This window comes from Balaenoptera physalus, assembly GCF_965194825.1.
Source record: "Balaenoptera physalus genome assembly, chromosome: X".
NCBI classification, from domain to species: domain Eukaryota; kingdom Metazoa; phylum Chordata; class Mammalia; order Artiodactyla; family Balaenopteridae; genus Balaenoptera; species Balaenoptera physalus.
The window spans coordinates 92,074,476-92,095,877 of NC_138903.1; the positions used below are offsets into that span (position 1 = coordinate 92,074,476).

Consider the following 21,402-nt stretch of genomic DNA (forward strand, 5'->3'; position numbering starts at 1 on the left):
TTTGTTGTAGAGCTGGTTTGGTGGTGCTGAATTCTCTTAGCTTTTGCTTGTCCGTAAAGCTTTTGATTTCTCCATCAAATCTAAATGAGATCCTTGCTGGGTAGAGTAATCTTGGTTGTAGGTTCTTCCCTTTCATCACTTTAAGTATATCATGCCACTCCCTTCTGGCTTGCAGAGTTTCTGCTGAGAAATCAGCTGTTAACCTTATGGGAGTTCCCTTGTATGTTATTTGTCGTTTTTCCCTTGCTGCTTTCAATAATTTTTCTTTGTCTTTAATTTTTGCCACTTTGATTACTATGTGTCTCGGCGTGTTTCTCCTTGGGTTTATTCTGTATGGGACTCTCTGCGCTTCCTGGACTTGGGTGGCTATTTCCTTTCCCATGTTAGGGAAGTTTTCGACTATAATCTCTTCAAATATTTTCTCGGGTCCTTTCTCTCTCTCTTCTCCTTCTGGGACCCCTATAATGCGAAGGTTGTTGCGTTTAATGTTGTCCCAGAGGTCTCTTAGGCTGTCTTCATTTCTTTTCATTCTTTTTTCTTTAGTCTGTTCCGCAGCAGTGAATTCCACCATTCTGTCTTCCAGGTCACTTATCCATTCTTCTGCCTCAGTTATTCTGCTATTGATTCTTCTAGTGTAGTTTTCATTTCAGTTATTGTATTGGTCATCTCTGTTTGTTTGTTCTTTAATTCTTCTAGGTCTTTGTTAATCATTTCTTGCATCTTCTCAATCTTTGCCTCCATTCTTATTCCGAGGTCCTGGATCATCTTCACTATCATTATTCTGAATTCTTTCTCTGGAAGGTTGCCTATCTCCACTTCATTTAGTTGTTTTTCTGGGGTTTTTTCTTGTTCCTTCATCTGGTACATAGCCCTCTGCCTTTTCATCTTCTCTATCTTTCTGTAACTGTGGTTTTTGGTCCACAGGCTGCAGGATTGTAGTTTTTCTTGCTTCTGTTGTCTGCCCTCTGGTGGTTGAGGCTATCTAAGAGGCTTGATGGGAGGCTCTGGTGGTGGGTAGAGCTGACTGTTGCTGTGGTGGTCAGAGCTCAGTAAAACCTTAATCCACTTGATTGTTGATGGGTGGGGCTGGGTTCCCTCCCTGTTGCTGTGGCGGTCAGAGCCCAGTAAAACCTTAATCCACTTGACTGTTGATGGGTGGGGCTGGGTTCCCACCCTGTTGGTTGTTTTGCCTGAGGCAACCCAACACTGGAGCCTACCCCTGCTCTTTGGTGGGGTTAATGGCAGACTCTGGGAGGGCTCACGCCAAGGATAACTTCCCAGAACCTCGGCTGCCAGTGTCCTTATCCCCACGGTGAAACAGAGCCACCACTCGCCTCTGCAGGAGACCCCCCAACACCAGCAGGTAGGTCTGGTTCAGTCTCCCCCAGGGTCACTGCTCCTTCCCCTGGGTCCCGATGCACACATTACTTTGTGTGTGCCCTCCAAGAGTGGGGTCTCTGTTTCCCCCAGTCCTGTCAAAGTCCTGCAATCAACTCCCACTAGGCTTCAAGGTCTGATTCTCTAGGAATTCCTCCTCCCGTAGCCGGACCCCCAGGTTGGGAAGCCTGACGTGGGGCTCAGAACCTTCACTCCAGTGGGTGGACTTCTGTGGTATAAGTGTTCGCCAGTCTGTGAGTCACCCACCCAGCAGTTATGGGATTTGATTTTACTCTGATTGCGCCCCTCCTACCGTCTCACTGTGGCTTCTCCTCTGTCCTTGGACGTGGGGTATCCTCCTTGGTGAAGTCCAGGGTCTTCCTGTCAATGATTGTCCAGCAGCCAGTTTTGATTCTGGTGCTCTCGCAAGAGGGAATGAGAGCACGTCCTTCTACTCCGCCATCTTGGTTAATCCTTTCTCCATACAAATTTTAAGATGATTTGTTCTAGTTCCGTAAAAAATGCCATTGGTAATTTGACAGGGATTGTGTTGAATCTGTAGATTGCTTTGGGTAGTATAGTCATTTTCACAATATTGATTCTTCCAATCCAATAACATGGTATATCTCTCCATCTGTTGGTATCATCTTTAATTTCTTTCATCAGTGTCTTATAGTTTTCTGCATACAGGTCTTTTGTCTCCCTCAGTAGGTTTATTCCTAGGTATTTTATTCTTTTTGTTGCAATGGTAAATGGGAGTGTTTCCATAATTTCTCTTTCAGATTTTTCATCATTAGTGTATAGGAATGCAAGAGATTTCTGTGCATTAATTTTGTATCCTGCAACTTTACCATATTCATTAATTAGCTCTAGCAGTTTTCTGGTGGCAGTTTTAGGATTCTCTATGTATAGTATCATGTCATCCGCAAACAGTGACAGTTTTACTTCTTCTTTTCCAATTTGTATTCCTTTTATTTCTTTTTCGTCTCTGATTGCCGGGGCTAGGACTTCCAGAACTATGTTGAATAATAGTGGTGAGAGTGGACATCCTTGTCTCGTTCCTGATCTTAGAGGAAATGCTTTCAGTTTTTCACCATTGAGAATGATGTTTGCTGTGGGTTTGTCATATATGGCCTTTATTATGTTGAGGTAGGTTCCCTCTATGCCCACTTTCTGGAGAGTTTTTATCATAAATGGGTGTTGAATTTTGTCAAAAGCTTTTTCTGCATCTATTGAGATGATCATATGGTTTTTGTTTTTTTTTAACATCTTTATTGGAGTATAATTGGATCATATGGTTTTTATTCTTCAATTTGTTAATATGGTGTATCACATCGATTGATTTGCGTATACTGAAGAATCCTTGCATAAACTGGGATAAATCCCACTTGATCATGGTAAATGATCCTTTTAATGTGTTGTTGGATTCTGTTTGCTAGTATTTTGTTGAGGATTTTTGCATCTATATTCATCAGTGATATTGGTCTGTAATTTTCTTTTTTTGTAGTGTCTTTGTCTGGTTTTGGTATCAGGGTGATGGTGGCCTCATAGAATGAGTTTGGGAGTGTTCCTTCCTCTGCAATTTTTTGGAAGAGTTTGAGAAGGATAGGTGTTAGCTCTTCTCTAAATGTTTGGTAGAATTCACCTGTGAAGCCATCTGGTCCTGGACTTTTGTTTGTTGGAAGATTTTTAATCACAGTTTCAATTTCATTACTTGTGATTGGTCTGTTCATATTTTCTGTTTCTTCCTGGTTCAGTCTTGGAAGGTTATACCTTTCTAAGAATTTGTCCATTTCGTCCAGGTTGTCCATTTTATTGGCATAAAGTTGCTTGTAGTAGTCTCTTAGGATGCTTTGTATTTCTGCGGTGTCTGTTGTAACTTCTCCTTTTTCATTTCTGATTTTATTGATTTGAGTCCTCTCCCTCTTTTTCTTGATGAGTCTGGCTAATGGCTTATCAATTTTGTTTATCTTCTCAGAGAACCAGCTTTTAGTTTTATTGATCTTTGCTATTGTTTTTGTTGTTTCTATTTCATTTATTTCTGCTCTGATCTTTATGATTTCTTTCCTTCTGCTAACTTTGGGTTTTATTTGTTCTTCTTTCTCTAGTTTCTTTAGGTGTAAGGTTAGATTGTTTACTTGAGATTTTTCTTGTTTCTTGAGGTAGGCTTGTATAGCTATAAACTTCCCTCTTAGAACTGCTTTTGCTGCATCCCGTAGGTTTTGGGTCGTCGTGTTTTCATTGTCATTTGTCTCTAGGTATTTTTTTATTTTCTCTTTGATTTCTTCAGTGATCTCTTGGTTATTTAGTAACGTATTGTTTAGCCTCCATGTGTTTGTCTTTTTTACGTTTTTTCCCCTGTAATTGATTTCTAACCTCATAGCGTTGTGGTCAGAAAAGATGCTTGATATGATTTCAATTTTCTTAAATTTACTGAGGCTTGATTTGTGACCCAAGATGTGATCTATCCTGGAGAATGTTCTGTGCGCACTTGAGAAGAAAGTGTAATCTGCTGTTTTTGGATGGAATGTCCTATAAATATCAATTAAATCTATCTGGTCTATTGTGTCATTTAAAGCTTCTGTTTCCTTATTTATTTTCATTTTGGATGATCTGTCCATTGGTGTAAGTGAGGTGTTAAAGTCCCCCACTATTATTGTGTTACTGTCAATTTCCTCTTTTATAGCTGTTAGCAGTTGCCTTATGTATTGAGGTGCTGCTATGTTGGGTGCATATATATTTATAATTGTTGTATCTTCTTGGATTGATCCCTTGATCATTATGTAGTGTCCTTCTTTGTCTCTTGTAACATTCTTTATTTTAAAGTCTATTTTATCTGATATGAGTATAGCTACTCCAGCTTTCTTTTGATTTCCATTTGCATGGAATATCTTTTTCCATCCCCTCACTTTCAGTCTGTATGTGTCCCTAGGTCTAAAGTGGGTCTCTTGTAGACAGCATATATATGGGTCTTGTTTTTGTATGCATTCAGCAAGCCTGTGTCTTTTGGTTGGAGCATTTAATCCATTCACGTTTAAGGTAATTATCGATATGTATGTTCCTATGACCATTTTCTTAATTGTTTTGGGTTTGTTTTTGTAGGTCCTTTTCTTCTCTTGTGTTTCCCACTTAGAGAAGTTCCTTTAGCATTTGTTGTAGAGCTGGTTTGGTGGTGCTGAATTCTCTTAGCTTTTGCTTGTCCGTAAAGCTTTTGATTTCTCCATCAAATCTAAATGAGATCCTTGCCGGGTAGAGTAATCTTGGTTGTAGGTTCTTCCCTTTCATCACTTTAAGTATATCATGCCACTCCCTTCTGGCTTGTAGAGTTTCTGCTGAGAAATCAGCTGTTAACCTTATGGGAGTTCCCTTGTATGTTATTTGTCATTTTTCCCTTGCTGCTTTCAATAATTTTTCTTTGTCTTTAATTTTTGCCATTTTGATTACTATGTGTCTCGGTGTGTTTCTCCTTGGTTTATCCTGTATGGGACTCTCTGCGCTTCCTGGACTTGGGTGGCTATTTCCTTTCCCATGTTAGGGAAGTTTTCGACTATAATCTCTTCAAATATTTTCTCTGGTCCTTTCTCTCTCTCTTCTCCTTCTGGGACCCCTATAATGCGAATGTTGTTGCGTTTAATGTTGTCCCAGAGGTCTCTTAGGCTGTCTTCATTTATTTTCATTCTTTTTTCTTTAGTCTGTTCTGCAGCAGTGAATTCCACCATTCTGTCTTCCAGGTCACTTATCCGTTCTTCTGCCTCAGTTATTCTGCTATTGATTCCTTCTAGTGTAGTTTTCATTTCAGTTATTGTATTGGTCATCTCTGTTTGTTTGTTCTTTAATTCTTCTAGGTCTTTGTTAATCATTTCTTGCATCTTCTCAATCTTTGCCTCCATTCTTATTCCGAGGTCCTGGATCATCTTCACTATCATTATTCTGAATTCTTTCTCTGGAAGGTTGCCTATCTCCACTTCATTTAGTTGTTTTTCTGGGTTTTTTTCTTGTTCCTTCATCTGGTATATAGCCCTCTGCCTTTTCATCTTGTCTATCTTTCTGTAAATGTGGTTTTTGTTCCACAGGCTGCAGGATTGTAGTTTTTCTTGCTTCTGCTGTCTGCCCTCTGGTGGTTGAGGCTATCTAAGAGGCTTCATGCGAGGCTCTGGTGGTGGGTAGGGCTGACTGTTGCTGTGGCAGTCCGAGCTCCGTAAAACTTTAATCCACTTGACTGTTGATGGGTGGGGCTGGGTTCCCTCCCTGTTGGTTGTTTTGCCTGAGGCAACCCAACACTGGAGCCTACCTGGGCTCTTTGATGGGGTTAATGGCAGACTCTGGGAGGGGTCATGCCAAGGAGCACTTCCCAGAACCTCCACTGCCAGTGTCCTTGTCCCCAAGGTGAAACAGAGCCACCCCCCGCCTCTGCAGGAGACCCCCCAACACCAGCAGGTAGGTCTGGTTCAGTCTCCCCCAGGGTCACTGCTCCTTCCCCTGGGTCCCGATGCGCACACTACTTTGTGTGTGCCCTCCAAGAGTGGGGTCTCTGTTTCCCCCAGTCCTGTCGAAGTCCTGCAATCAATTCCCACTAGGCTTCAAAGTCTGATTCTCTAGGCATTCCTCCTCCCATTGCCGGACCCCCAGGTTGGGAAGCCTGACGTGGGGCTCAGAAGCTTCACTCCAGTAGGTGGACTTCTGTGGTATAAGTGTTCGCCAGTCTGTGAGTCACCCACCCAGCAGTTATGGGATTTGATTTTACTGTGGTTGCTCCCCTCCTACCGTCTCACTGTGGCTTCTCCTCTGTCCTTGGACGTGGGGTATCCTCCTTGGTGAGTTCCAGTGTCTTCCTGTCGATGATTGTCCAGCAGCCAGTTGTGATTCTGGTGCTCTCGCAAGAGGGAATGAGAGCACGTCCTTCTACTCCGCCATCTTGGTTAATCCTCACTAGTAAGAATCTTAAAACCTCATTTCTCATCTCCTTGTGCTCGGGTTCGCCATTCCAGCCGCTTTACTAGCAATCTCCCTACTTGGAGAATCAGCACCTTTAACCTCCTGTTCTGTACAGGTTGCAATTTGTCCTGAGGATCCACTCTATGTCTTTTGACTGGAGCATTTAGTCCATTGACATTTAAGGTAATTATTGATATATATATATATATATATATATATATATATAATATATGAATTTATTGCTATTTTAAACCTTGTTTTCCAGTTGATTCTGTGCTTCTTCTCTGTTCCTTTCTTTGTCTTTTTGTAGTTTGATAATTTCCTTTTATTTTATGCTTGTGTTTTTTTCTTTTTGGTTTTAGTGAATCTATTGGATGTTTTTGATTTGTGGTTACCCTGTTTTTCGAGTCTAACCCCCTTCCTATATCTACTTGCTTTAGAGTGAGAGTCATATAGGCTCAAACACATTCTAATAAAAGAAAAAACTCTACATTTTCTTACTCTTCTCCCCAACCTTTTATGATTTTGATGTCCTCTTTTGCATCTTCTTGTTTATCCTTTTGTTGTTCATTGTGGTTATCATCCTTTTCCCAAAAGAGTTTTGATTTTTAAAAATGATTTTCTCTTTCCTATAGATTCTTGCTTCTTTTCTGTGTAGAGAAGACCTTTTAATATTTCTTTTAGAATAGATTTAGGATTGCTGTATTCTTTTAGATTTTGCTTGTCTGAGAAATCTTTCCTTCTATTCTATATGATTATCCTGATGGGTAGAGTATCCTAGGTTGCAGATTTTTCCCTTTTAGGATTTTGAATATATCTTGCCACTCCCTTCTGGCCTGCAACTTTTCTGTAGAGAAATCAACTTATAGCCTTATGGGGGTACCCTTGTAATTAAGTCTTTGTTTTTCTCTTGCTGCTTTTAGAATCCTCTCTTTATCTTTAAATTTTGCCATTTAATTATAATATGTCTTGGTGTAGGTCTGTTTGAGTTCATCTTGTTTGGAACCCTCTGTGCTTCCTGTGCCTGGATTTCTGTTTCCTTCTTTAGTTTTGGGAAGTTTTCAGCCATAATATCTTGAAATACGTTTTCGATCCGCTTTTCTCTTTCGTTCCCATGTGGAATCCCTATTGTGTGTAGATTGGCACGCTTTATGTGATCCCATAGATCTCTGATATTGCTTTCATTTCTTTTTTCATTTGGCTTTCTGTCTGCTGTTCTGATTTTGTGATTTCCATTCTTCTGTCTTCCAGATGACTTATTTGTTCCTCTGCATTATTCATTCTGCTATTCATTGCCTTTAGCTCAGCTTTCATCTCAGCAAATGAGTTTTCAAATTTTTCTTGGCTCCCCCTTATAGTTTCTAGCTCCTTTTGATAGTACTCTGCATTTCTGTCAATAGCCTTTCTTAATTCCTTTAGTATTTTCATTATCTCCTATTTGAAATCTGTATCTATTAAACTGAAGAGGTCTGTTGCATTGTTTGTTCTTTCAGGAAAATTCTCTTGGTCTTTTAACTGGGAGTGGTTCTGCTTTTTCATTTTACTTATATTTCTCTTACCCTATGAGTTTAGGGGAAACAGTTTTCTTCTGTGTTCTTGGAGGGCTATTTATATGTGGGAGCATCCCTGTGTAGCTGGTGTGGGTTTGATATTTTTGTTGCGAGGGCTGTTTTTAGCATGGATGCCTGCTGCCTCTTTCCTCAGCATGTGCTGGCCATTATCCCCTTGATACGGGGTGGGCAGATACGGCAGCTGGTGCCAGATCCTGGGGCTCTTGGCAGTGGTGGCTGCTCATGTGTGCCCCCGGAGCCTGCAATGGTAGAGGAGGTGGCTCACAACTGCTCCTGGAGCTTCTGTAGGTGGTGTTCTGTCACCTGAGAGCACACGCAGGGGAAAAGGCTGCAAAGGTGGGTCCTTTCCCTCTCCTCGCACACCCCCCAGACAGTGGTGCCTGGCCTCTAAGGTGAGCCCAGGTTTCCTCCAGGTACACGCTCAGCAGTGGTTGCAGCAGACTCCAGCCCCTTCAGACTGTTTCTGCACAGCCAACCCCAGTCATCTCCCCGGGTCTGATCTCCAAAGCCCAAGTTTCTGCACCCAGCTCCTGCCCACACTGGTGTATGCACATCTCAGGCAGGCAAGTGCAGGGTTGTGGCATTGACCATCTGTGCAGTTCTCTCTCTGTTCTGGCTGCCGCAAACCAGTTGCTGTGCTCTGCTCCGAACCTCCAAGCTTCCCATTAGTCCCAGCCGATCTCCCCGCTGGTGAGGGGACTTCCCATGGTATAGGAACCTTTCCTCTTTCACAGGTCCCTCCTGGGGCACAGGTCCCGTCCTGATTCCTTTCTTTTTTTCTTTTGTCCTACCCATTTATGTGGAGATTTTCTTGAACTTTCAGAAGCTTGAGGTCTTCTGCCAGTGTTCAGTAGATATTCTGTGAGAGTCATTCCACAAGTAGATGTATTTTTGGTGTACTTGTGGGAGGAGTGACTTTCACATCCTACTACTCCACCATCTTGATCACTCTCTCCTGTCTTCACTTTCTTTCATCACTGTCTTATACTTTTCCGGGTATATGTCTTTTACCTCCTTAGATAGGTTTATTCCTGGGTATTTCAGTGTTTTTTGCTGCAATCGTAAATGGGATTGTTTCCTTATTTCTTAATTCATACAATTTATTCTTTCCCAATCCAGAATTTTTTTGATTTTTAGAACACAGACCTTCAGGACCTGCAATTTTGCATCACTGGATGATGAGAGTATCCAGTGAGAGCAGCTCAGGCCCCACCCTTATGCAGCCACTGAGGTACTGGCAGCCAGTGAGCCACAGCTATTGGTCCAAAGAGTGGTGGAGTGACCAGGCCTGAACCAATCACAGCCGTCCTGTGATATTCAGCCAGAAAATTGAGGCTGAAAGTGTAGGATTCTCTGTCAGCTGGTCTTGTTACTTTACTTGTTTTTCATCTTGGTGATTTAAGGATATAAATCCAGAGCACATAGTGCCCCGTGTCTCTGGACAATTGCATCGAATAAGAAGATGATGGTCAGCAAATAAAGATTTTTCTTTTTCTTCTAGAATTTGAATGGTAATATTCAAGTGAATGTTAATATCTTAATATTATCATTGTGTTTTTCTTGGCACAGTGCCTCTTTACTTGTATAATTTTTCTAAAAATATATTGCTGATTTTTGACAAAGTTGATGATTTTCTAATTGTTTCTTTTAAAAACATTGATTTCTAGCTTCATACTTTGTGAAGCAGGAACATATTGTGGGATTCAGTCCTTTGAAATGTTTTATAATTTGCTTTAAAGTTCAGTATTTTATCACCAGTGTTAAGAGTTTTATTTGAACATATATGATAGGTTAAAATAACAATTGATTTGGATGTAAAAACCTTGGAAGGATATCACCCTTAGCCAAACAATGAGACTAAAGCTGAATAAACTACAAAAATTTCATGGACTCATCAAAAGAGAGATAAGACTCTCACAGAAGAGACCCCACATGTAGAATTCTGCATTTGACAGAGAACCACTTGCTGTAGAGAAAGATGAGGGCAGGTCAGGAAACTAGAAAGAGCTTCATTGAGAATTGCATGCATGACAGGGTCAGTTTTACTTCCAGAGCTCTCTTTGATAGCAATAGATCAGGAATTAGGACAAATAATCCTCCTTATCAAGATTTTAGCTTATTATTATTATGGAATATTTTTAAAAGCTTATACAGCATTTAGGAAAACTGAATTAGCTGCTCAGTAAATCTAGAAAAGTTATCATATGATGAAACCAAATTTATATTTTAAAGCAGCACAAGAGAATTTCAAGATAAAATTCTCTCACTGTGTCCATCTGGGCCTCCACCTTCCCTCCCTAATGTGTAGTGTACATATGCATTTCACATTTACTAGATCTCCTTAAAGATGGGAATGTCTGCTCAACCATAAAAATTGTTTTGTTACCTTTCTTCTGACACTAGCAATGTAACTTCTTAAAAGCATGGCGTTCTTTCCCATCTCTGTAGGTGGTCATCATGACTGGCTGTGTGTTCTCTCTTGACTGATGGAGGAAACTGGAGGTCAATTCAAAGAAAAAGAATTGGAAAATTATTAACTATCTTGAAATTCAGCAATATACCTATAGAAAAACCAAATCTAAAAAAGTCAATGCACCAAGAAAAGAACACAACAGATGTTAAATTAAATAAATATTATCATAAGCATTAACACTCAAATGACTTGAGGTAGGAGAAGGAGTCATCTTACTTCTCTTTAACTGCTGAACATCCTCCTCTTATTTTGATGCAAGGAGATGGAGACATGTCCCACTACCAAATCTGGATGCCTGTACTTAAATCACCATGGTGCAAAAGCAAGTACTTGAACAGAAAAACAACAGGGAAGCTATCACACCTCCTTCCTACTCTATCTCGGGGTTGAGTATCACAGGAAGGCTGTTATTGGTTCAGGCCTGGTCACTCCACCACTCTTTGGACCAATAGCTGTGGCTCACGGGCTGCCAGTCCCTCCTCGGCTGCATCAGTGGAGGGTGGGGCCTGAGCTCCTCTCACTGGATACTCTCATCATCCAGTGATGCAAAATTGCAGGTCCTGAAGGTCTGAAGGTTCCTGCAAGGTCCTGAAGGTTCTAAAAATCAAAAAATTCTCGATTGGGAAACAATAAATTGTATGAATCTGAATGAATTCCAGTAGTAATTTCAGAAACCAGTGACTTAAAAAAGTGAATTGTTTCTTGGAAGTTTCAGGTAGCTATTTTGTAATATGTTTGAGTACTCATGTGTGCATTTAAATGACTTAATATTATGGGACATGTCGAAAAAGGTTGAAGAGGGATGTATTGGTGGGCTTATTTGCTTCCTCACTTTATCTCTGGCTATATCACACATAAAGTATCTCTAGTAAATTCCACAACATCCTCCCAGGGAATGAGAATTAAAATGCAAAATAAAATTAATACAAAAATAATTTAGACCTTAAGGAACTCTATAAAGGCTGACCTAGAACTAAAATGACTGTTCAGGTAAGTTATGAAATGCAGTATGGTTAAGGAATAGTCACAATTTTTGTTGGCACAAACTGCACTACAGACATATATTCAAGTAGAACTGATAATGTTTGATGTTTACTTCAACTTAAAAATGTTTTAGTGATGGGCAGTAGCATGGCACAGGTCGAAAAACTAGAGTCAATCTGACTCTTCAGTGCTACAGGTCTTTTCCTGACAAGTGAGTGGCTCTGAAAAGACCCTTTGGTTTGCGAGGCTCAGGTGGTTCTGAAGCAGCTCATTTGAGGATGGTGTACCTGATGACTGCCTTGGTGGCCTAGGACATGGCGTGCTTGCCAATCTCCCTGGGCAGCAGCAGGGGCACGGAGGTCTGGATCTCTCTGAAGGTGATGGTGGAGCGCTTGGTGGAGCTGGCCAGGGGTGCAGCCTCCTCGGCGATGGGCTCGAAGATGTCCAGGCCCTCGTGAAAACCTGCTTCAGCACCCTGGGGAAACAGGTGATGAAACTGTCTGGGCAGCAGCGGCGACAACGCCTTGGCATCTTCTGCTTTGGGCTCTTTGGTTCGGCCTCTGTGGGCTCTTTGGTGCCCAGGCTTTCCTCAGAAGAAGTCTCACGGCAAGGCTCGGCCATGTCGGAGCCACCTTCCCCACAGCTCAGAGGGAAGGACAATGAGGCTGCTGAGGGCCAGTGGCCGGGTTTATAATCCCTGCGTTCTCTGATGTCACAGGCAACGCCCATATCTGACTGGACAAAATGCAAGGCAGGGAGGCCTGTCACTAAGGCACCCCATGTCACGTGTCATTGGATGCCACCCTGCTTGGCCTCCCGTCAACCAATCCCAGTGGAAATCTGGTGACCTTTAAACTTTCCGTGACCTGCACTAGAAAAATCTTTGAACTATGCCCCATGTAGGAAAAGGTCATCCGTTCACTTCAGCTGATTTATGCCTACTATTTATGCATGAGAACTTTGAAAAGATGTCACCGAAGTCACCTACATTGAAGAAAAATCAGTTTGAGTTCCCTGAGAGAGTCTCTATAACTCAAACCTTTGCCACCATCAAAATGACTCTGGCCACTTGGGGGCCATTTTTCTCAACACAGAATTTTCTCTTTCCATGGCTGAGCCACCGTGGCTTGAGCAGGAACTCTCTGACTTGGTCAGCAGAGCGCTCCTCAAAATCAGTCATAGGACATAACTGACCAGCCCTTACCTCCAATTCTTATCAAACTTACAGGGAATCAGAAAGAACAGTAAAACCACGTTCTCCAAAGACAGGCCACAAACAGAAATCGGATACTTGTACATAAATACTAAAAATATTTAACATTTAGCAAATTTTAATTTTTTTTAACATTACTTAGGTACCCCAAATACCACACATACTGGAATTGATGAAAAAATATGTGTTAGTTGAAAGAAATTATTTTTCTAATTCCCTAGAAACCTTCCGAGTGAGAAGAAACTAATCAGTAAAAGGGAAATATTTAAAAATTAGAAACACATTCCTTTCAAAAACCTACGTAACTCAAGCAAAGTATACCTTTAATGTATTTATGTAAAAATAAATTACAGACATTGAACCAAGAAGGACTTAGGAAGACTTGAAGAAATGGAGGTCTTCAATGAGCTAAGATCCTAATGGTCAGGTTTCCAAGTGTGTTTCCTGTGAGGGCTTCAAGGAGCGGCTAATTCTACTGCTAACAAAATAGTTCCAATCATGAAAGGATAAATGCTATTTTTTATTACTGGTAAATACAATATGATGACCAAACCATGGAAGAAAGTTTACAACAGGGAATTCTTTGGACCATAATGATAGTGTTAACATGAACCCCAAAGCTACAGGAGGACACTTTTGTGATTACAAATTCTCAAGGAGACTTTTCCTGACCCCAAATCTAGGGCATGGTGTAGAATTCTTTTTTTCTGGCATCTTCCCTTTCCATTAGAAAAAGTCCAGTTTTTCATTAAGGGTGCAGCCATTCAAGCAACCACAATTATTAAGGATCTCAATGAAGTATTAATTTCTGTCACTTTTCACACAGAGGTGAGCATTTTCAATAATGTATATAAATAATTTTGTCAAGTTACTTTTCATGTCTTGAATGGAAATTTCCCCCATTTTCTATTCCATTTATTGACCAAAACAGAAGTGTAACTGGCCCTTTAAACTACTCTGCAGCGTAAAAGACAGCTAACACTCATACTGGTGCCATGGAGGTACCTCTCCAAGGGGTTGTCCAGCAGGATAGGCAGATTTTTACTTGTCGGCTCAGAACTCTCAAACAGCAAAGCAGAAGCTATGTGTCCTCTTAAAGATTAGCTCTGTAATGGGCATAACATCACTTCTTTCATACTCCATTGGTCAAGGCAATTATAGGCCTGCCAGAGTCAAGAGGCAGGGGAACAGACATGCTTAATCCATCCGAGAAGTGTCTGGGAATGAGCAGCTTTCACAAATCTAACAAACAGTGCCACACAACACATGCTTTTTGAGATGCTGCTGGGTGCCACACACATGATATGTCCGTAGCACAAGGTCCTGGGTTCCTTGGGCCACAGTGTTGTTAAACTATGGAATACTTTCCCACTTGACTCACTCTTATCTGGGTGAACTCCTGCATGCAGTGAATCCCTATAATCCAGGGCAAACCTTTCCCTCTGGTGGCATGAAGTTTCTGACCATTGTAGACATACCATGCCCCTACTCCTGGGCCCCTGGACATAGAAATACAGACACACAGATTGACAGAAAGGAGAATGTTTCGAGTGAGTACATGCTTCAAAGAACTCTACCAGAATCTGGTCTGGATATCAGATTTTAATTTGATTGCCTCATTCATGACCCTAACTCCAAGTAAGATTACATTTGAGGTACTGGGGTTTAGGACTTCAATATAAGAATTTCAGGGGACGCAACTCAAAGTATATGTGATATGAAACCTGAGCTGTAGATTGGCACATGTGCTGACTCTTCCATCATATTGATTATTTAGTTTCCCATTAAGAGAAAAAAGGTGACTTCATTCATCCTCTTTTCACTCCGACTATTCATCGCTTAGTTTAATTTTTTTATTTTTAGCTTCTTACTTCTGTGAAGAGAGAAGATACTCAGTGATTTCAACCCTTAGGAATTGTTTATGACTTTCTTTAAACTCCATTATTAGTTCAACATTTTAAAGGACTGTATTTGTACTTTTAAAATAATTTGTAATTTCTTCTGTGAAGAATATCACTTTGAGCCAAACAAAGAGGCAAAAGCTGGATAATCTGCAAAAATCAAAACTTTCCTTGATGACTAATAAGAACCTGCAGTATAAACAAACAAACAAGCAAAACAACGAAGACTAAACTTTCATTGGGTTACTTGTATGGAAATATGTTAATATAAATGTTTCAGACATTACATGAAATTTCTAAAAACCTTATATGTTCTGGTATAATGTTATAGGTCATAATCCTAGTTATTACTTTAAAATGTATATCTCAGAAATAACTAATTTTCTTGTCAACTGCATTATTATGAACTTTCATCAAATCTTTAACCGTGGTCATTTTTAAGTCTTTTGTCATTTACAGACAGTTCTGGGTGTACTCTGATGCTTTTGCAAATATGTTCCTATAAAAGGGTTTCATCTTCAAGAAATTCATGGAAAAGACTCTGACAAGTACAGGTTTCTGGTAACTGACTGTACTGCTGAACTGAATGAATAAGCATTTTCAGAACTCTAATGAATAACTGATGAACTCATAAAAGTGCTAACAAAAGATCAAGATGAAAAAAAAATTAATTACATGGGACTGAGTGAACTGATGAGGATGAGTATAATTTTTGTGACTTTCTGTTTGAATTAAAAAAAAAATCCCACAAGGACTCAGAGGCAAAGAATATACAAATCAGTTTTCACTGCAAAGTAAAGCAGCTGTTACAGTGGAGGATTACTGGACCGAATGTCAATATTATGACATAGTATGAGTGTGTTTCATGTTAGGTAATTGCAATCATTGTTGCTTTTGTTGTGGTCAGCCATGTACAATGCTTGGTGTCAGTCTATTTATCTCTTGTAAAAATAAAATACAGTGTGTGTGTGTGAAAAAAAAAAAACTTTCCTTGAACCCATCAGAAGAGGGACAGGAACCTCCAGGAGAGACAAATCTATGTAGCTTTAGCAGAACTGTATGAACTCAAGAGAAAGGTTGTGGGCAGGGCAAGAAACTAGAAATTGTTTTCCTAAGTAGTGCAGCACGAAGGGAGGAAACGCCTGATCCAGGACTGGGTACAAATTTCTTTGTTTGTTTTTCAGCCCATTGTGGAAGATCTCTGATGAGCCATTATACTTCCAGAGTTCTCCTTGGGAAATTAGAGTAAGGATTTAGGATAATTGGACCCCCTTCATGAGGGTCATTAGTTAAAATTATTCGGGAATATTAGAAAAATCTCATTAAAGAACTTGAAAAAAAAAAAGAATTTTCTTTCCAAGGTGATCAGGAAAATTGTCAGGAGATCAACTACAAGTAAATCCCTCTGAATAGTGCCTTGAGATCGTCATACACATAGGGGACAAAACTTTGGGAGCCAAAGCCTCTTTTGAAACCATGCTCATTTCAAAGATAGAACTGTAAACCAGTTGGAATGCACAGCGTAAGTCATTTTATTTCCATCATGCTCACTACCGCTGCTTCAAAATCCTAGTGTTTGTCCATATGACATACAAATGTTTTGCCAATCTTGATCTTGCATACTAGTCTCATACATATTGTATTATGTGAGAAGTTATTTTAAGAAAATGAATCTGTTGGGACATTTTTATAGCTCTTTGGGTGTTTTGCACCTAAAATTTCAGAAATAGAATAGAAGGATTAGTGAAATGCCATTTAAAATATACCATATAGACAGTGAAGACTGGGAGTGCAAAGGTGAATGACAGATATGAAATCTAGGATAGAGAGAGGAAAAATGGGTTTTGATGTTGAAGACTGGAAGATAAAATGAGTACATCTGATCATTCACTTCAGAAGGTGATTGAAGAAAAGGGGCAATTATGATCTAATGGTATGGTTAACAGTAAAGATTGAAGTAAGGTCCAAACTTCCCGTTTTAATTAAATAATTCGCAGACATGTAATATACAGCATGGTGGCTATAGTTAAATACTGTATTGTATATTTGAATGTTGCTAAGGAAGTAGACCTTAAAAGTTCTTATCACAAGAAAAAAAATGTGTAACTGTGTGTGGTGGTGGCTGTTAACTAGAATTATTGGGGTGATCATTTCATAATATATACATATATCGAATCATTATGAAACTAATGTTTTATGTCCATTATAGCTCAATAAAAAAGACTAATTGAGGGAAACAGGTTTACTACTTCAACAAGAAATTATAAGCAACCCTGGAAAATAGTATTAATATAGCAAACATATCCCAATCAAACTTATTCAACATTATCTTTGTTACAGAATTCATTGAAAACATAAGAGAAAAGCCAAACATGGTACAGAAATATCAAAATCAAAAAGTTCAAGAACAAAACCTATTCCCCGTTCCCTAATATCTGGAGATGCTACTCTAAGTCATTCAGATGAATCTGATTCTATTCCTTCCAAGTTTGTAATATATTCTTTGTGAAAATGCAAACATTCATTATATGAACAAAAGATTAAAGAAATTTTACATAACCAATGAGATATAGCTGGACAGAGGATTGGTGAACTAGAAGACAGATAAAATAATAGAAATAATATAGAATACTTCACAGAAAGTAAAAGGAAAAAAAAAGGATAAAGGTGAGGCAAAGAGACTCAAGGAATGGAGTAAGTAGGTGATAAGTATCACATAGGCATTCCAGAAGCATAAAACTGGGTGAATATTGGAAAAATACTATTCAAAGGAAAATGGCTGGTAATTCCCAGAGTTAGGGGGAGCCATAAGTTCCTCCATTCAGGAAGCAGACCTGACAAATCATAGTAAACCTTCAAGGTAACCCTAGAGATCAAAATAGCAGACAAAAAGACGCAGTGCCTAAAAAAGGAATACCAAATAGTGTGGCTGCAGACCTCTTTGTCTTAATAAATCGAAGCCAAAAGCAAGTGCTGAGAGAAAGTAACTGTCATCCTAGAGTTGCATATCTAGCCAAGGTATCATTTAATAGTGAAGCTATGCTACACATGAAGATGGACCTCCCCAAACCACACTCAAATGTAGGCTTGCTCCACCGGCTGCTGAGAGTACAGTCAGGTGCTAATCCTCAGCCATTGACCCTTTCAGATATTTCCTCAGCTTCAGAGAGCTAATTTGCCCAAAGTTAGGGACTTCCTGAGAAGGTCACATCCAATGTCTGAACAAGGGGAGGGTATAAATATATGTCTCATCCCATCCTCAGATGGTAATCCTGATTAACATTCCCACATAATTAACCCCATCTCAGTGCTGGCTTCCTTCTAGAGCTTAACTGAGAAATAAAGACTTTTGAGAAAAATGAAATCTTATCGTGTTTACATCAACTGACACCATGTTAAAGGAACTTCTAAAGAATGTAATTTAGGAAGATGGAAAAAGATCACGGCAGATGATCTGAGATGCAGGTAGGAATGTTAATAGAATAAATTAGCAAGTAGAGGTAAATGTAAAACAATGACTGTACACAAAAGTTGCAATAATGATTACAGTTCCTTTGAAGAATCAAGTAAACAAGACATAGCTAAATACTGCAGTTATGCAACACTTGGATGATAAGAGTGTCCAATGAGAGCAGCTCACGTCCTGTTCACTGGTTCGGCCAGTGATGGACTGGAAGCTTGTGAGCCACAGCCTTTGGCCCAGTGTGGGAAAGTGGCCAGGGAAAAACAAATAAAAGCATTCTTGGGAGGTTCAGACTTGGAGATTGTGGAGGAAACTGGAGGGGTTCCTTCCCTGTTGTTTGCTTGCTAGCTTGTTTTTAATCACTGTAAGTTAATGATTTGAATTCAGAGATTGTACTGTATGTGTCTCTTGTCCCTTGTATACAAGTAAGGGAAGGATTTGACTACGAACACATCAAGTGGGATTTTTGTATTTTCATTGGTAAATGGGATTCTTTAGAAATAAGGAACGGCAAGCTTCCTTCACTGGTTTTATCACCATATTACATTTTCTGGTAATAAAGATGAGCTTTCCGCTTTCATAATTGGAAACATTTCATGAGCAGTAGAAATAGCAGTTCTTTAAAAGTGCAAATGGACACAGCTTTGGAATCTTGACCATTTCAGATGAAACCACATTGATGAACCACCCCCCCCTTTTTTCAATTCTTCTTAAGTCATTTTTTGATTCCAATTCTGCAATTTATTGGTAAGGAAACACATTAAAGAAATGCCTTTGTCTGTATTGTCATGTGTTCTTGCAAGAAATACGCTTTTATTTTAAAGAACTTCCCATTTATTCCTTCCATTCTTCCTATGGTGTTTTCTTAGAGAATTAATCATTGTTTTCAATCAACAACTCTTACGTTTGTTCACAAATTCAAGCATGTGGGGTATTTTGAGGACCTAAGGAATGTTAAGAAAATTTTATATTTGAGAAATGTTTAAGTATTTTTACTAATTTTAAAAGTATTCCCATTTCTGTTTGTGTTCCAACTTTGGACAATGTGGCTTTGAGATTCCAATGTTTTCTAATTCACTGGGGGTTTTGATCGTAATTGGAGGCAGTAGGTGGTCAATTATGTCCCATGATTTCGAGGAGCACTCTGCAGACCATGTCAGAGACTTCCGGCTCAAGCCACGGAGGCTCAGCCATGGAAAGACAAGATACTATGTGGGAGTAAAATGGCCCGCCAAGTGGCTAAAGTCATTCTGATGGCGGCAACGACTTGAGTTAGGGAGGTCAGACTCGCTCAGGAAGCTCAAACTGATTTTTCTTCCGTGTAGGTGACTTGGGTGACATCTTTTCAGAGTTCTCATGCATAAATAGTAGGCATAAATCAGCTGAGGTGAACTTTGCCTACATGGGGCATAGTTCAAAGATTTTCTGGTAGAGGTCACGGAAAGTTTAAAGTCACCAGATTTCCACTGTGATTGGCTGACTGGAGGCCAAGCAGGGGGCCATCCAATCACAGGGGACATGGGGTTCCTTAGTGACAGACCTCCCTGCTTTGCATTTTATCCAATCAGATGTGAGCATTGCCCGTGACGTCATAGAAGGCAGGGAGTAGAAACCGGGCCAAGGGACCTCGACGGCCGCACTGTCCTTCCCTCTGAGCTGCGGGGAAGACGATTCCGACATGCTTGAGCCTTCGTCTGAGACGTCTGAAGAAAGCCCGGGCACCAAGGAGACGTCTGAAGAAAGCCCGGGCACCAAGGAGACGTCTGAAGAAAGCCCGGGCACCAAGGAGACGTCTGAAGAAAGCCCGGGCACCAAAGAGACGTCTGAAGAAAGCCCGGGCACCAAGGAAGCCGAGCCGAAGAACCTGAAGCGCCGCTGCAGCCGCCGTCGCCGCTGCAGCCGCCGTCGCCGCTGCAGCCGCCGCCGCCGCTGCAGCCGCCGCGGCCTCTCTGACGGCTTCGACAGCTTTGCCACCTATTTCGGAAGGGTGCTGCAGCGGGTCCAGGAGGGCCTGAGCCTCTCGCAGGAGGCCGTGAACGTCATGGATTCGTTCGTGAAGGACATCTTTGAGCGAATCGCCGACGAGGCGGCGCGCCTGGTCCGCTCCAGCAAGCGCTCCACCCTCACCTCCAGAGACATGCAGACCTCCGTGCGCCTGCTGCTGCCTGGGAAGAGGGGCAAGCACGCCATATCCAGCGCCACCAAGGCAGTCATTCGGTACATAACCGGTAAATGAGCTGCCTCCGGACCACCTGAGCATCGCAAACCAAAGGATCTTTTCAGAGCCACCTCAGTTTTCTTAATAAGAACTGTATTCTAACTTTGATCGACTTTATTTTTTAAAGTGTGTCATCCTGCTAATTTTTAAACATCTTTTTTACCAAGAACTAAATATTATCAACTACATTTTAATATATCTATGGTCTAATTTGCTCAAAATGAAATAGTGAGTTTTGTTCAATAATGTTGCATTATACCACTTTACTAAAGAGTGAGTTCTTTTATTTTTCTAGGTCAACCTTTCACAGGGTCTGTAAGATAAAGTTATTTACCTTTTTCACTCTCATTTTCTCATGAATGTATGGCAAAATTTTCCAGAGATTCATTATGTACCGTAATGACAACAAATTAAGTGCAGGAACATGTATAAGAATTCAACAGACATATTAGAAGAGATATTAAGGAGGTTTTCTTTTTCTTTTTTTTAATTGAAGTATAGTTGATTTACAACGTTGTATTAGTTTCTGGTGTACAGCAAAGTGATTCAGTTATACATATATATAATCTTTTTCATATTCTTTTTCATTACAGGTTATTACAAGATATTGAATATAGTTCCCTGTGCTATATTGTAGGACCTTGTTGTTTATCTGTTCTATATATAGTAGTTTGTGTCTGCTAATCCCAAACTCTTAATTTACTCCTCCCCCCTCCTTTCCCCTTTGGTAACCAGAAGTGTGTTTTCTATGTTTGTGAGTCTGTTTGTTTTGTAAATAAGTTCATTTCTATCATATTTTAGATACCACATGTAAGTGATATGATATGGTATTTGTCTTTCTTTGACTTACTTCACTTAGTATGATGATCTCTAGGTCCATCCATGTTGCTGTAAATGGCATTATTTTATTCTTTTTCATGGCTGAGTAGTATTCCATTGTATATCTTCCACATCTTTATCCATTCGTGTCAATGGACATTTAGGTTGCTTCCATGTCTTGGCTATTGTAAATAGTGCTGCTATGAACATTGGGGTGCATGTATCTTTTCACATTAGAGTTTTCTCCAGTTATATGCCAAGGAGTGGGATTGCTGGATCACATGGTAACTTTATTTTATTTTTTTAAGGAACTTCCATACTGTTTTCCATAGTGCACCAATTTACATTCCCACCAACAGTGTAGGAGGGTTCCCTTTTCTCCACACCCTTTCCAGCATTTATTATTTGTAGACTTTTTGATAATAGCCATTCTGACTAGTGTGAGGTG

At 40.2% G+C, this 21,402-nt stretch overlaps 2 protein-coding genes across 2 annotated transcripts in view; both read left to right on the forward strand.

Moving 5' to 3' along the window:
* Positions 1–20,153, forward strand: part of LOC309652736 (uncharacterized protein) — a gene marked incomplete at its 3' end in the record, with an annotated part of 30,447 nt that extends 10,294 nt beyond the window's left edge. Inside the window, exon 3 of the mRNA XM_082446755.1 lies at positions 19,486–20,153. Coding sequence (XP_082302881.1) covers positions 19,596–20,153 — 558 coding nt within the window. The 5' untranslated portion in view covers positions 19,486–19,595. The remainder of the gene's footprint in view (positions 1–19,485) is intronic.
* PLP1 (proteolipid protein 1) overlaps positions 1–21,402 on the forward strand; it is a 345,526-nt gene that overhangs the window by 110,879 nt on the left and 213,245 nt on the right. The gene's annotated exons all lie outside the window — the stretch shown is intronic.